Consider the following 15,964-nt stretch of genomic DNA (forward strand, 5'->3'; position numbering starts at 1 on the left):
GCCTCCCTTCCCCCAAACACTCTCTTATTAAGCTGAATTTTTTTTTTGGGGGCGGGGGGGGGGGGAGGAGGGTGCCGATGCCAGCTTTCATGTCTTTCTGCTTCCTCTCTTCCCTCCCCCCTCACCTCCAGGCGCCAACCCTTGCGAGCACTTCGGGAAGTGCGTGAACACAGAGGGCTCCTTCCAGTGCCAGTGCGGGAAGGGGTACACCGGGCCCCGCTGCGAGACGGACATCAACGAGTGCCTGTCCATGCCCTGCCAGAACGACGCCACCTGCCTGGACCGCATCGGGGAGTTCACCTGCATCTGCATGTCAGGTGAGGCCCTGCCCTCTCCCTCCGCAGCCTTGAAGGTGCCTGCCCCACCAAGAGAGCGCACGTGAACTCCCAAGGGGGTTGGCTCCTTAGGGTGCAAACTTAAAGGGGCCGGCATGGGGGGGGCGGGGGAGATTTTGTGGCTGGATGATGAAGTAGTAATGGGGAGGGGGATGGTGTTACGTTTTATATAAAATTGTTTACCTGTTTTATATTGATTATTGTAGCTGTGTATTGTATTGTATAGATTGATTATTGTATTTTATATTGCATTTTTAACTTTTGTTGTAAGTTGCTTTTGCTTTACGTTTAATGAAGAAAGGCGGCACGTATATATGACAGACTTATTATATTTGATTAACTTTGCCCTGCACCTTTTTAGTGATCCTTAGCATCGAGTCGAGTCCCTTTTCTCTTTCCGGTAAAAGCGTCCCGGCGGCCAGCAGGGGACCGCACGTGAATTCGGCTTTTCCATTCTGCCTTGCTTTAAATATTCTCTCCCTCCTCCTCCTCCTCCTGGAGAAGCTCCTGGTGAAAGGAAAGTTCGCGTGATACCCCCCTCCCCCCCCCCCCCCCCCCTGTTTTTAAAACCCAGATCACGCCTCCGTTTCTCGGCCGCAAACCTCGCCCTCTGCCAAGCCATCGTCGTGGCCTGGGAGGCTCACGGAAGGGGGGAGGCCGTTAGCCCGGCGCTCGCTTTCTGTGCACGGCTTTTCCTCGCCAAGGGCGACCCGAGGAGTTACAATAACGAACATAAAAATACATTAAAAAAAAATACATCATCAGCATAAAAGAAAAAAAAAAATCTATCAACTTTCGACACTTAATGAAAATTAATAAAAAAATAAAAAAATAAAAAAAAAATCCATCCTGTGCTCTCACTAAGGGAATGGAGGTCGCGGACTTTGGACTCAGGCCAACTTCGGAGCTCTTAGGTTGCTTTATTCACCAATAAATGCCCCCCCCCCCCCCCCCAAACAAAAAAAACCAAAACAAAAACCAGGGGTGCTGTGTGACTGGGGTTTTAGCAGAGGGGGAGTTACAGCTGCCCTAAAAAAAAAAAAAAAAGAAACAAAAAAAAACCCAACTTTGTTCACCGTCCTGCAGATGAGAGGAGGAGGAGGAGGAGGCGCTGGGTTAGGGTCGGGGGAAGAATGGGGCAGACCTTTTTTCTGTAGCGAGCGGCAGACGGCCCGAGCTTCCCAGGCTCTGTGTCTGGAATATTAATGTCCCCCTAGTCGCAGAGGTGAGCCCCCTTCCTCCGCCCCCCCCCCCCCAAGCCCGGGTCAGCTTCTTTCTTCTCTTCCCCGGCTCAGAAGCGGCGCACCCCCCGCCCCGTCGTCAATTTGATGGAAGAATAATCTACAGAATTAGAAAAATTGAAAAAAAAATAAAAATTAAAATCTGAGTAGGCTCCTCCTCCCGGCCTCTTCCCTCCCTTTTCCCTGACAACCGGATCTCTCACCGCCTCTTCTCCCTCCGCACTCCCTCCCGTCCATGAAATGCAAGGTGAGAGGTTACGGGGGGGGGGGGGGGGGAGGGGGGCCTGGAGATGGCCTCCCTCGTTCTTCGAAACCTCTTTTTAGGGATGGGGAATAAACAAGCAGGGTTTTCTAACTGGGGGGCAGAATAAACCCCACCACCACCCACCCCCACCTCTCAGGATGGTTCAGGGAGGAGAGGGTGAGAGACCCGTCTAACTCTAAACCGAGTAACTTCCTTCCCGGGGCCTTGTGTGTGTGTGGGGGGGGGGGTGTTACCTATTTATTTTTTTAATTAAACTGTAAAATCGAGATTATTTGGGACTGTGAGATGCCGGAGTCCCCCCCCCTAGAAAGGAGCGAACAGGGCGTAGTGAAGGCTCTTCCGGAGGATGTCGGGGATAGCTGGGGACGCTTTTCTGGCTCGAGCTTCAAAGTCGCTCAGTTCCCTGAGGCTCAGGCAGCGCCCAAATGAACTTATTTTATAACCGTTTTGATTCTTGGTATCCGCTGTCGCCTTCTTCTCCTCCTCCTCCTCCTTCCCCTTCTGTCAGCTCCCGGCTCTCCTGTCCTTCTCCCACTCCCTTCTCTCCCCCCCCCCCCCAGTTACCGATAAAAATCCAAAACAAGAAACTCCTAGGATTTACCAGGCTCGTAACAACGAATTAATTCTACCTAAGTGGGTTAGTGAGCGACGGCAGGTAAAGACCAAGCGCGGTCCATCCAATCTGCCGGGAAAGATTTTCAGGGTCATAACTTCCGCCCCGTGCAGGATCCCCTTCCCTGCCTTCTTGTTCAACGGTTGTGGCAAGACGGCGGTGTGTGTTGGGGGAGTGGAGAGCGAGTAAGGGGGATCTGACAGGGCAGGACGAGGAGGACCGGAGTGCGGTAGCCGTGCCCGCCCGTGTTGCGGATTGATGTAAGGCCCGTAGACCCAACCCCATCCCAAGCTCTGTGATTAAACCCGGCCCTGGGGGGAAAAGAAGTTGTACGCGGAGGCGGCTGATCTGGCCTGGCCCGGATAAAAACCCACCTTTAATCCTCTCTCTGGTTTTTATTTTTAATTTTTTTTCTAATTCCCTTCCCCGGCCGCAGGTTTCACCGGGATTTACTGTGAAATCAACATCGACGAGTGCGACAGTAACCCCTGTGTGAACGGAGGAGCGTGCAAGGACATCGTGAACGGATTCACCTGCACCTGCCCCTCTGGTAAGCCCTCCGCCTCGCCTGGAAACGTGGGCTGGGGAAGGGGGAGAGAGGGTGGAGGTGAATAACAGGGGTTCCAGAGATCTGGGAAGAGGGGTGGGGAAGTGGGGACCTGGATATAGGGGGGGGTGGGGACTTTGTTCAAGAGGCGGAACCTGTAAAATCTGTTTTTTTTAAATTGTATTAATTCCATTGCAAAGAATTTTAAATGTAATCTTCCGTCCTTGCAGGATTGTCTGGTGCAATCCGCTGTTAACTGTTACACAGCAGGAGTAATTTTCAAATTGCCCCCATATTGGGACAAAGACTGCAGATACTTTTTTTTTTTCCCGCGGGCTTTGCCGCTTCCCGGCACCTCCCCAATTTTCAAATTCAAAATCGAGGCGTAGTGTGGAAGGCCAACTCACTTGGGTAAAACGCCTTTTTAGCTCTCTCTAAATCGCTTTGCACATTGACCCCCCGGTGCCTTGAGTCCTAAGCTCGCCTCCGTTCGAGATTTCACTTTAGAATAGTTCTTTTTCTTGACATTAAAAAAAAAAAATACAGTAGATAGGAGAACTTGAACTGGGGTTTCCGTTTCACAGTTCTTTACTTTAAACCCTGCGGTTACCAGGTTCTGCCATTTTTTTTTTTTTAGTTCCTTTTCCCATTTGTTAATGATAAACGAATGGGAAACGAATGTCCCCTTCCAAAAATCCTGCCGTTTAAAAAAAAAAAAAAAGCACCTGGTGCAATAAGCTATGGATGGCGAAATTGTTTCCAGTCCAGCTGCAGAGTTAGTATCTGGCGTTTTAGAAGGTTCAGTCCGGAGGCAGAATTTCGCCCCCTCTCTTCCTGCCCTTATGAGGTGTAGATGATAAGTCTTTATCGTCGGACTGTCACTTACAGCTTGATGGGCGACCTTTTTTTTAAAAAATTTTTATTCTGTCAATCCCATTGGATTAACGCGGCTCTCCCTTCATCCCTTGACTGTGGCCTTTCCTCTCCCCCCCCCCCCCCCATCTCCACCTTTTGTTCTGGCAGTGGTTGGGTTAGGAGAAGGCTTTGCACTGAAGACCTGGGCCTCTATAATGATCCAGGGGAAGATAAGGGAGGGAGACAGGAGGAGGACATTTTAATTTAGATTCAAACTGTTGTTTTCATGGTAGAGCATCCCTAAGTAGCTTTGTCTTACTGTTGTGGGGTGTGTGTGTGTGTGTCTGTGTGTGTGTGTGTGAGAGAGAGAGAGTGTGTGTGTGTGTCTGTGTGTGTGTGTGTGTGTGTGTGTGTGTGTGAGAGAGAGAGAGTGTGTGTGTGTGTGTGTGTGTGTGTACTTGTGTGAGTGCCTGTGTATGCTACTATCACTCCTCCCCCCTCCAACCCTGGCTTCTTCCTTGTGGAAGGGTTAATGGGTGGGGTCAGGGGGTCTTTGTGCTTTCTTTTAGACTGGTTGAAGAAGACTTTTCCTTGGTTGGAGAGGGGGAAAGGTGGGGGGTGGGGGGGGGGGGTGCGGGGGTTGAAGGTTATGGCTGTCTGATAGAAAGAGGCCCGGTCTCTTGCTGCCGAATCCGGGAACAATGTCCCCTTTGTTCCCTTCCAGCCTCACCCCCCCCCCTTGCTTCCCCCCCCCCAACCCCTCCACAGGCCTCCTGAGAAGAAATGTTCCCTTGAATGACTCCTCCTGAACCCGATTTACATGTGGGGCAGACGCCGCCTTTCCCCGCCTCACCCCCAACGACCAGGACCTTCTCTCCTCTAACGTTAGACCGTGGCTGTCTATGTCTGTGACATCCCTCCTTTCTCCTTTCTTGAGATTTGGCGGGGGAAGGGGGGGAGGGAGAGTGTTCTGCTTGGAGCAGATGAGTGACCCCCCCTCCTGACCCCCCTCCCCCTCCCCCACCACCACCAACCGTCTCCCCAGCCCGGGACAGTTCTCATATGAATGCACAGCTCCCACATTCTTGTACACCACTGAGACCTCCCCTTCCCCACTCCCCAAAAATACCCACCCACAGGGCGCTAGCCAGATTTTTTTTTAACATTACAATGAAGTGCGGCCTCTTCCATGCAAATGTCATAGCCAGCCATCCTCTCCCCCCCCCCCCCCCCATATGCAATTCAGTGAATTCATACGCCAAAAGCCTGGCCAACCTTCAGAGGCGAGGGAGAGACTCCAGAAGGATTCGGTGGGAAGAAAGGAAAGAGCTAAGATGAAGAAACACAAAGATGTGTGTGTGGGGGGGGGGGGGGGAGAGTTAGGCAGCAGCAATCCCCCTCCTCTCCCTCCCTCTGCCCCCACACGTGGCTGTGGTCGGATGATCGGGTGGGCCTGGGCAAGCGAGAAGAGATGGAAGGGGGAGAGCCAGTGGAGGGGGGGGGGGTGGGATTGCCAAAATGTGGCACTGAAAGAAGATGGGGTTAGAGCAGAGCGAATGGTGGGGGTGGGGAGAGAACAGCCCTCCCACGTGAAGTGTTAGGGAGGGATGGGGAACTCGGGGTAACCCGGGATAAGCCACAAGACGACTCTGGATCCAGGCTTGGCGCTGCATGGGGAGTGATAATTGGGTGGTTGAGTTGGCCCTCGTGGTCCTGACCTCCTTAGATTCCAGGTTTCTGAGAATAGAGGGGACAACAGTTTTGGATGGGAAGGGGGGGGTGTCCTCCCTTTTATAGGTAGGAACAGTATCATTGGGTGGGGGGGGGGGGGGAGGGGACCTCTGTTTTATAGATAGGAGTAGTACCCGGGGAGGAAGGGGGCTGGCCTAGTATGAGCATTAGCAGTGTTGGCAGACCAGGTGGGGGGGGACACTTTAACAGTTCCTTTCTGGCCTGCCTCGTTTATATCAGCCTCTTTAATCGGGCTCTTGTCATCCCTTTTATCGGCTGTACCCCGGAGCCAGCTCGTTAAAATGCAGAGCTGGAATGTTGTAACGCACCTCTGGAAAAACTGGCTTGTGTCACCGGCCCCCCCCCCCCCCCCCGCCCCTCCTCTTCCCACCACCGCCTTCCCCAGCGTGGGCTCGGCTCAGCTGCTTTCCCATGGCATCGTGGGGGGGGGGGGGGGGGGGAGCGGTGTGTGTGTGTGAAAACAGCTGGGGGTGTTCTCAGCCTCCCACTGACTGGATCCCTGTAACAATGGGTGCTGATCCTGGCCCCCCGCCAACCTGGGCATCCTATGAAAAAAAAAACCAACATTTTTTTAATTAATAGATTGGAAGGCTCGTCGAGTTCTTCAAATTCTGGTGAAAACTGGGTGCGCCAGGCTCGGTGGCACATGCCACTCCTTTTTAGGGTGAAGGTAGAGGTGGAGTTCGCGCTCCCCACCACCCACCATATCCCCCCACACTTCCCAAATTGCCAGGGAGATCCGGTCTGGCTTCCTTGGGGGAAGGGGGTCTACCCCTCCCCCTACCCAAGGCAGGGGATGGGGGAAGGGGAGGGATTCATGGTGAGAGGGGCAGCTAGGTACGCGGTTGGCATGGATGGGCTGCGCTTGCCAGCGCTATCTTAAGTGATAATAACATACGCAGGGCCAGGCACTATGTGAATATCGTGCTGTGTAGAGGGCCGGGTACGTTCTTAGCCCTTCTGCTTTTACAATGATGATTTCCTGATGGGAAGGAGTAAGAAGAGAGCCTTGTGCGGGATGGGCTCCCTGTTGAAGCCAGATGAGTTGGAGAGTTTGCTGACGGGAGCCAGATCGGCTAGGGAGCCGGATGGGCTGGGGAGAGTGGGCTGTGCGTGGGACGGCTCCCTGACGGGAGCCGGGGGTTGGACTGTGTGCGGTGTGAGGCTGGCTCCCAGCCGTGCGGCTGCAGATGAAAGCTATTGGAGTTTGTGAACATGGAGCGTTGCTAATGCAAACAATATGAGAACCTTTTTTAAAAAAAAAAACCAAAAAAAACCACCTCCGACAAGTGCCAGGATCCCTGGGCAAGGTCTGCTTCTCTTCCCAACGGCCTTCACAAGCGCCCTGCAGCAGGGAAGGGAGCCTCTGCAGCTCTTGTGAAATGCCTAGATCCTTCCCCAGGCCCAAGCCGCGTGACAGCTTACGCCAAGCAGCGTGTTAGCCGGCCTGTTAAGCACACAAACCTGCCGGCTCCCTCTGTTTCCCTCTGCCAAGTGCACGGCCCTTACGAGCCAGCAATGTGTGTGTGTGTGTGTGTGTTTGGGAGAGAGAACATGGGCGTGTGTGTGTGTGTGTGTTTGGGAGAGAGAACATGGGCGTGTGTGTGTGTGTGTTTGGGAGAGAGAACATGGGCGTGTGTGTGTGTGTTTGGGAGAGAGAACATGGGCGTGTGTGTGTGTGTTTGGGAGAGAGAACATGGGCGTGTGTGTGTGTTTGGGAGAGAGAACATGGGCGTGTGTGTGTGTGTGTGTGTTTGGGAGAGAGAACATGGGCGTGTGTGTGTGTTTGGGAGAGAGAACATGGGCGTGTGTGTGTGTGTGGTTGTGGGGAGAATCTCCGTCACGTCGATACTGAAAGGGCTTTATCTGATTCTGGGTAACCTTTGGGTAATTCATTGCCTGCATAATATTTAGCCGGATGGAAAGAGCTGGTGCTGGGAGTGTTCGAGAGTGGAAGGAGAAGGGTGTGTGTGTGCTGGTGTGTGGTGTGTGTGTGTGTGTGTGTGTGTGTGTGTGTGAGAGAGAATGTGGAGAAGGAAGGTTATGAAAGTGAGTGTAGAATCTGTGAGGTCAATCACACGTTTTTTTTTTTTTTCCCCGCAGGTATTCGGTGAGATTCTTGCATGCAAATCTCCCTGCCAGATAAACTCAGACAAAGTTACATGCACCACTTTTTTTTTTTATCTGGACGTAGCAAGGATTTTTTTTTTTCCCCCCCCAACTGGCCTTGCACACGTAACTTTTTTTTGCCCCAGGATGTGCGGCTTGCTGGCCACAGTTCAGCCCCGTCCTCCAGAATGCCTCCACTGACACCCCTTCTTGTCCGAATAACTTTTGTGCGCCTTGCAGAGAGTTGCACGCAAGAAAACGTGGAGCGAAGGGGGTTAGAGTTTCCAAACCGCTGCTTTTGTGCGCAGAACTGGAAACGTTAACCCGCACCGAGGCTTTGGATAGCGACCTCTGTGCGCAGGAGCGTGCATGCGCTGGTGATCTTGCTGGAGGGAGGGAGGAAATTCAGTCACTGTCCAGATAGCAAAGTTAGCCGGATGGACTTCTCTGGCTAACTTTGGAGGTTTGTTCAGTTGTGCAGGCGGGCTGTTGAATATAGCCGGCTATCTTAGCCAGATAACTTTCATCCGGTTAACTTTAGGGCGGACTTTATGGCAGACATAGCCGGCTAACGCATCTCCTTCCCAAAATGGAATCAAAATGCTTATTATCCGGCTAAATTATAGCCGGATAATAAGATATCGCTATGTGGGAAACACATAGTTGCTAAGATTTAGCCTAAGTGCCCAAAACTTCATTAGGTTGGATACCTTCTGAGTTATTTGGCTAGATGCCTCTGAATATGGACCTCTGTGTGGAGAGTAGCTGTACGAGTGAAAATGGGTGCATGTGTGTCTGTGTGCATATGAGAGAGTGCTTGTGAGTGCGTTGTGCATGTGTGTGCGCATGAGAGGTGCTTGTGAGTGTGCGGGGGGATGTGTACGAGAGAGAGTGTGTGTCTGTGTGTGTGTGCATAAGAGGTGCTTGTGAGTGTGCGGGGGGATGTATACGAGAGAGAGTGTGAGTGTGTGCATATGAGAGAGTGCTTGTGAGTGTGTTGTGCATGTGTGTGCGCATGAGAGGTGCTTGTGAGTGTGCGGGGGGATGTGTACGAGAGAGAGTGTGTGTCTGTGTGTGTGTGCGCATGAGAGGTGCTTGTGAGTGTGCGGGGGGATGTATACGAGAGAGAGTGTGTGTCTGTGTGTGTGTGCGCATGAGAGGTGCTTGTGAGTGTGCGGGGGGATGTATATGAGAGAGAGTGTGTGTGTGTGTGTGTGTGCATGAGAGGTGCTTGTGAGTGTGCAGGGGGGATGTATACGAGAGTGTGTGTGTGTGCATATGAGAGTGCTTGTGAGTGCGTTGTGCATGTGTGTGCGCATGAGAGGTGCTTGTGAGTGCGCAGGGGGGGATGTATACGAGAGAGAGAGTGTGTGTGTGTGTGTGGGCGTATGAGAGAGTGCATTTACTCTGGCGAACATAAGTTAAAAGTGACCCGGCTATGACTGGTAGAGGTCCGGTTTGGAGACTTAAAACAGCCTCCACAATAAGGTGGACTTTTAGGAAGGCTTTGAGCATGGGCCAGAAGAGATGGGGGAACGACGCAGCAGGTTAGAAAGTGCGGGGTCAGCGCCTGCTTTACTTCCGCTGCTTGAACGGCCGCTACGTCTATTGCGTGAGGAAGCCAGGACCCGGAGTCGCCGGGTGTTCCCCACCCCTGGGCCGTGCTTCCTGATGTTTCCATTGTGGTTGGCATCCCCGCAGGGGGTGGCCATCCTAGCCTGGCCTGTGCCCTCATAACCCTTTCCGTGACCCCGCAGGGTTCACCGGCGTCATGTGCCAGATCGACGTGGACGAGTGCGCCAGCACCCCCTGCCAGAACGGGGCCAAGTGCGTGGACCGTCCCAACGGCTACGAGTGCAAATGCGCGGAAGGTGAGTGGGGCGTTCCAGCCTGCCTGCCGGCCCCGCATCCCGGCCCGGTGTCAACATTTCCCGCGCCCCCCCAAAGCAAAACCGTTTGGGGATCGGCAAGGGTGGGGAAAGGCGAGGCAGTGGAGAGGAGGGATGGGGGCTCTATTTCACGTGCCGTCCGCTCACCCTCCCTTTCTGAGAAAGGGGGGGGGGGGCCAGGTTTCGTTGACTGCTCCTCCTGCCTTTGTAATCTTCGCCCCGTGGGTTCTTCCTCCTGGGTCTCCTCTCCTGTCCCCCACCCCTCCACCCCCTCCAGGAGCCGACTACAAGTGGGGGGAGCAGTCACCGTAGTCCCCTGCAGGAGCAGCACCAGGGTGGAATACGCATCTCCCACGTAGAAAGAATTACAATTTTTTTTTTTTTTTTTAAATTAAAATTTTTTTAAAAAATTTGCACGCTCGGAGTTAGAACCTTGTTATTGGCTCCCCACCCCGTCCCCCTCTATCCGAGGACAGGTCCAGAAGTGTACTGACGTGCCTCTCCCCCCCACCACCACCCCCCCCCCCCCATGTCTCCCGACAGGCTACGAGGGGACCCTCTGCGAGAAGAACCACGACGACTGCTCCCCGGACCCCTGCCACCACGGCACCTGCATAGACGACATCGCCACCTTCACCTGCTCCTGCACGGCGGGCTACACGGGCTACCGCTGCGAGAACCAGATCAACGAGTGCCACAGCAACCCTTGCCAGAACGGCGGCAAGTGCGTCGACCTGGTGAACAAGTACCTGTGCTACTGCCTGCCGGGCACCATAGGTAAAAGGCACCGAGCAGCCTGCCGCCCCCCCCCCCCCCCCCCCCGCACACCTTTGCAAACCCAAGGGGGTTCCCTACCCCGCATCTCTGATCGCCAGGGGGGTCTTAGCGTGTCCATGCACCGTCCCCGTCCCCCCACCGCCGTCGCCGCCACGGGAGGCTTAGGTGACCTCTGCTTTCCGTCTCTCTCTCTCTCTTCACTAAGGTGCAAACTGCGAGGTGAACCACGACGACTGTGCCAGTAACCCCTGCGACTACGGCGTCTGCCGGGACGGCATCAACCGCTACGACTGCATCTGCAAGCCGGGCTTCACCGGTGAGTGCCGGGGTTATCCCTCCCCCCCTCCCCTCCCCCGCCCACACACATTCCCCCCCGACGCCCTGACCCTGTTGTCCCCCGTCTGTCCCCAGGGCCCCTGTGCAACGTGGAGATCAACGAGTGCGCCTCTAACCCCTGCAAGAACGGCGGCACCTGCCTGGACGGCGAGGACGGCTTCACCTGCCTGTGCCCCGAGGGCTTCCAGGACCCCCACTGCTACTCGGAGGTGGACGAGTGCAGCAGCAGCCCCTGCGTGCACGGCACCTGCAGGGATGACATCAACGGGTAAGAGGAGGTCCTCGGGCCCAAGCCCCCCCTGGCTCTACCGATGCTTCCTCTGCTGTTATTCCCCTCCTCACCCCCCCCCAAAAACACACACACACACACACACACACACACACACACACAGTGCCTCTCCCCAGTCACCTCAGGTGCCCTAACCCCATCCCATTGCCTGCTTCTCCCCTAAGCCATCTCGTGTGCTTTATGACACCTCCCCACCTCCTTGCTCTCCAGCCAACTCGTGGGCACTTTCCTGTCCCCTCCCCTAGCCACCTTGTTGTCCCTCCTGCGTGCCATTCCCTCTCCCCTCCCCCCGCCTCCCTCCACACCCCTGCTACTCCTCCAGCCACCTCGTGTGCACCTCTCACCGCCCCCCCCCGCCGCAACCTCCGTTATCTTGTGCGTGCGCCTCTCCACGTCCCAGAACATCCCCCCCCCCAGAGCTTCTACCGAAAGTCTTTTATACTCACCCTGGCAGCTCATGAGGCTCCTTATGCACTCCCCACCCCCTGACCATCCTATCCCCCATCCCTACCCACCTCCTCCACTCCCCAGACCTATTACATCTGGTCCCTTCCACATCGCCCTCCCCTGGCTTTGCCTGTATCTTGCGTCTCAGCCGCGGGGGGTGGGGGGGGTAAGAGCCCTGATAATTTTGCAGTCACCTCTTCCTGCCCTCTTCCTCCCCCCACCTCACAACAACCAGACTGTGCAGAGCAAGGCTCAACGCGACAGAAACCGGTCAGTCTGCTGCTCTCGGTCCTGTCCGTTCTGCCTCCGTCGCTCCCCCCGGCTCGGCACCGTTTCTCACACCCCCGCCGTCTCTCTGTGCCAGGTACAAGTGCGACTGCGAACCGGGCTGGGCCGGCCCCAACTGCGCCCTCAACAAGAACGAGTGCGAATCGAACCCCTGCGAGCACGGGGGCTCGTGCGTGGACTACGTGAACGGGTATCGCTGCAAATGCAGGGAAGGCTTCCAGGGTAAGAGGGAGTCCGGGGCAGGTGGTGGTGGCATTGAGATCTTGGGGGGTCCTTTCGGCCCTGGGGGAGGGGAAAGGGGTGCTCTGTACCCATCCTTCATTCCCAAGGGCTGGGAGTAGAGATCTGTGCCTCCTTGAAAAGCGTGGGGGTGGTGGTGGGAAGAAGGCCAGCTCCGGGAGAAGCGGGTTAGGGGGGCACCATCAGTGCTGTTGGGGGAGGGGGGGGCTCTTGCTGCAGCCGCCCCTCAGCTGACGAGCTTCTGCTTCCCCCCCCCCCCCCCCCCGCAGGGATCTACTGTCAGACCAACGTGAACGAGTGCCACTCCAGCCCGTGCCTGAACCGGGGCACCTGCGTGGACGGCATCGCCAACTACAGCTGCCTGTGCGACCTTCCCTACACAGGTACAGGGGGCCAGATATCCTGGTGGTGGTGGTGGTGGTGGTGGTGGTGGGGTCCTCGCTCCAGGACCTCTGGGAGGGGGGAGGGTCAGGCAGGGGAGTCCTCAGTGTGTGCGAGCTCCCAGCTGACCGACCCCCCCCCCCCCCCCCTCTCTCTCTCTCTCTTTTTTTTCCTCCTTTTTGCCGTGGCCCTGCCACAGGACGCAACTGCGAGACGGTGCTGACCCCGTGCTCCCCGAACCCCTGCGAGAACGGCGGGGTCTGCGATCACACCCCGGACTACGAGAGCTTCATCTGCAGCTGCACGTCCGGCTGGCAAGGTGGGCGCCTGGTCATAACCACGGGGGGGGACCTGAAAGAGAGACGGGGGTTAGGAGAGAAAGAGAGAGAGAGATGCCACGTGTGTGATGGTTCCCTGACGAGAGGCGGAAGGTTCTGGTGTTGCGGTGGAGCGCGCCGCGTCAGGCGCTTTTAAAAACCCCCGAGTTGGACCAGCCTGACCCCCCTCCCCCCTCCCCAGAGCTGCTATTTGGTGACCGGGAGCCAATTGGTTTTATCCTGCATTCTTCTGGCTGGCCCCAGTGCAGTCTGGTACTTGTAGTTTGTTATCCTTTTAAAGGGGGGTGGGGGAGGAGGGTGTTGGTCTTTTTCCCGGTTAAAGCCTCTCTCACTGGACTTCCCCATTCTCCCCCCCCCCCCCCCCCCCCCCGGCGAGACTCCTGTCCGTTCCCCCTCCCCTCCCCTCACGCACCCCTGCTCACCTTCCCCCGCCTCTCGCCCCCCCACCAGGCCAGAAGTGCAGCACCGACATCAACGAGTGCGACCTGAGCCCCTGCAAGAACCGCGGCTCCTGCAGCAACCGGCTCGGCGGCTACAGCTGCTCCTGCAGCCCCAGCTTCACGGGCGCCAACTGCGAGACGGACATCGACGACTGCGCGTCCAGTGAGTGTCACGCCGGGGCCGGGGGGGGGGGGAGGGAGGGTGGGTGTCCTATCCCGGCTGGATGCCCTTTCCCCTCCCCTCCTCTCTCTCTCTAACGAATTCTGCTTCCCCCCGCGCTACAGGTCCTTGCCTGAACGGGGGCACCTGCAGGGACCGCACCGGCGGCTTCGAGTGCTCCTGCATGCCGGGTTTCACCGGCCTCCGCTGCGCCGCCGAGATCGACGAGTGCCTGAGCGGGCCCTGCCGCAACGGCGCCACCTGCACGGACTACGTGGACAGCTACACCTGCACCTGCCAGCCCGGCTACGCCGGTCCCCGCTGCGAGAGGAACGTCCAGGACTGCACGGAGAGGTAGGGGGAGGGGGGGGGGGCGCCACAGCTCAGAAGGGGGATGAGGGGAGCTGGCACGCGCCAGGACGTTCCCCCCCACCGCCGCCGCCGCCGCTCCCCTCCCTCCTCACGTATCCTGGCGCTGCGTGTAGAGGGGCCGGTTTTAAGTGCTCAGCCTAAGAGTAGTAATTTAGGCGTCTTATCCTACGCTGACCAGGAGTGCGTGAGGATGCGGCCACGGCGGCCCCTGGAGCTCGCAGGAAAAGGCTCCGCATAAGTCGTACGGGCCCGCAGAGAAGGCCTGGGTGAGGGGCGAGATCGGCCGAGGGGCTCTCGAAGTTAATGGGGCAGGGCCCCCGGGCTGAGCCCGAGGGGGCCCAGCCTCTCAAGATTAAGCTCGAGGTTGGGTAAAAAGCCTCGGTGGGGTTTTTTTTTTTCGTGCGCGTGACTCCGTTGCGCGGAAGGCGAGGCCCTCCCCGCCCTCACCTTAAAACCCTGTCAAGTCCAAAGTCTTTCCTTCGTCGGGGTGGGGGTGGGGGGGTGTGCAAAAGTTGGCGCTGGCGGGAGATTACGGCAGTCCGCCGGCGTAGCATTGGCGGGCTTCCGATAGGAGGGCTTCTTGGGTGGCGCGCGCGCGCGCGCATATTCTCCACGCGGACGACGGAAGGTCGCCCGGCAAGTGGAGCCGCGCCTCGTGATTTTTTAATTTTTTTTTTTGCCAAGACCGCGAGCTCAGCACGTCCGGCAGTAGCGGCTGAGGGTTGCAAGGCTAGGGCAGGTCGCTCGGTTGGCCCTCACCTTAAAACTGCAGGGTGGGGGACGAATGTCGCCTGCCTCGGCTTCCGTCCTGCGCTGCTCGAGGCTTGCAGCTCAGTCCGGCTCCGTTGCACGCTCCGCTGTAGGGTGACTGATTTGTCCCTACGTCCCCCCCCCCCACCTGGTCCTAACCCCCAGACCCCCAGGTAACTCTGTCCGGGCGAATAGCGACCTCAGAATGACCCGGATGCCTTTTATCCGGCCGACTTCTCACTGGACATTCAGCCGGCTTCGTACTGAATATCTGGGTAAAAGTTAACCAAACGCAGCCTGCTCAGCGTCGGCCCCCACGTGCCTCGTGTGGGGGGGCGGGGGCGGGGATTTTTGGTTTCTCGGTCGAGCTGACGTGAAGCGATGCTCCGTGGACGATTTGTTTTTTTTTTTTTTTTGACGTTTCCTCTCGTTCGCTTTCTCCCCGGGCAGCTCCTGCTTCAACGGCGGCACGTGCGTCGACAGCGTGAACGCCTACATCTGCCGCTGCCGGCCCGGCTTCACCGGCTCCAACTGCCAGCACGAGGTCGACGAGTGCGAATCCCAGCCCTGCCTGAACGGCGGCCTCTGCACGGACGGCGTGGAGACGTACCGCTGCACCTGCCCGCAGGGCTACACGGGCACCCAGTGCCAGGTAAGGGGGGGCGGGGGGGGGGGGAGAGAGGAGGTGTCAAGGGGGGTCCGGGGGAGTGTGGGGGAGGTGGGGCCGCTCGTTGCACGGGGTTAACCTTGCCGTGTCTCCCGCAGAATCTCCTGGACTGGTGCAGTCGCTCCCCCTGTCAGAACGGCGGCCGCTGCCTGCAGACGGGGGCCACCTTCAGGTGCGACTGCCCCGGTGGCTGGACTGGCTCCTACTGCGACATCCCCAACGTGTCCTGCGAGACGGCGGCAGCTCAGAGGAGTAAGAGCCTGGGGAAGGGGGGGGGGAGGTCCTTCCTGCGATTTACCCCAGAGATTAATGCCCCCCTCCCGGAGATTAATGCCCCTCCCGGAGATTAATGCCCCGTCATTTTAAAACCCGGGGGTCCCGGGAAACGTCCTTACATGAAGTTGAGCCATCTCTGCCCGCAGCATCTCCCCCCCTCGCACCCCGGGGCTTCACCCCCCCCCCCCTTCCTCCACCCTCTGCCGCCTTTCTCTCTGCTTAACGCCCTCCCACCCCCCCCTGTTTTGCTGGCGGTAGCTCCGGCACCGATCTCTCGTCCTGTTGCACCGCTGCTGTTCCCCTTTGTTTTCAGGAGGAGAGATAAGTGCGGTGGGGCCGCTAGGCTCTGAAAACCTGGGAGCCAGCACGATTTTCTAGCTGCCAGCTAAAACAGGGTCTCAGAAAGGCCTCGTTTTAAGTTGCATGGCCGGGCGCTTCTCACTTCTCACTTCTCTCGCTCTCTCTCTCTATAAAAGGCTTGCGTCTGTCGGTCACGCCGTCGTGTCTGTCTCTGACCACCGGGTGGCGCCGTGCGGAGACAGTACCCGCTGTGTTATTTTTGTTCCTTGTTTATTGATCGCTTATTCCACGGCACAA

At 57.1% G+C, this 15,964-nt stretch overlaps 1 protein-coding gene across 1 annotated transcript in view; it reads left to right on the forward strand.

The window, feature by feature from the left end:
• The window catches only part of NOTCH3 (notch receptor 3), a 95,234-nt gene that overhangs the window by 64,356 nt on the left and 14,914 nt on the right, over window positions 1–15,964 (forward strand). The window contains exons 8-21 of the mRNA XM_029584516.1: window positions 132–317; window positions 2,891–3,004; window positions 9,475–9,588; window positions 10,150–10,383; window positions 10,589–10,699; window positions 10,795–10,987; window positions 11,820–11,965; window positions 12,253–12,366; window positions 12,564–12,683; window positions 13,153–13,305; window positions 13,428–13,656; window positions 14,875–15,076; window positions 15,190–15,343; window positions 15,844–15,889. Coding sequence (XP_029440376.1) covers window positions 132–317; window positions 2,891–3,004; window positions 9,475–9,588; window positions 10,150–10,383; window positions 10,589–10,699; window positions 10,795–10,987; window positions 11,820–11,965; window positions 12,253–12,366; window positions 12,564–12,683; window positions 13,153–13,305; window positions 13,428–13,656; window positions 14,875–15,076; window positions 15,190–15,343; window positions 15,844–15,889 — 2,116 coding nt within the window. The remainder of the gene's footprint in view (window positions 1–131; window positions 318–2,890; window positions 3,005–9,474; window positions 9,589–10,149; window positions 10,384–10,588; window positions 10,700–10,794; window positions 10,988–11,819; window positions 11,966–12,252; window positions 12,367–12,563; window positions 12,684–13,152; window positions 13,306–13,427; window positions 13,657–14,874; window positions 15,077–15,189; window positions 15,344–15,843; window positions 15,890–15,964) is intronic.

The sequence above is a fragment of the Rhinatrema bivittatum genome, chromosome 19, assembly GCF_901001135.1.
Source record: "Rhinatrema bivittatum chromosome 19, aRhiBiv1.1, whole genome shotgun sequence".
In the NCBI taxonomy this organism is placed as follows: Eukaryota; Metazoa; Chordata; class Amphibia; order Gymnophiona; family Rhinatrematidae; genus Rhinatrema; species Rhinatrema bivittatum.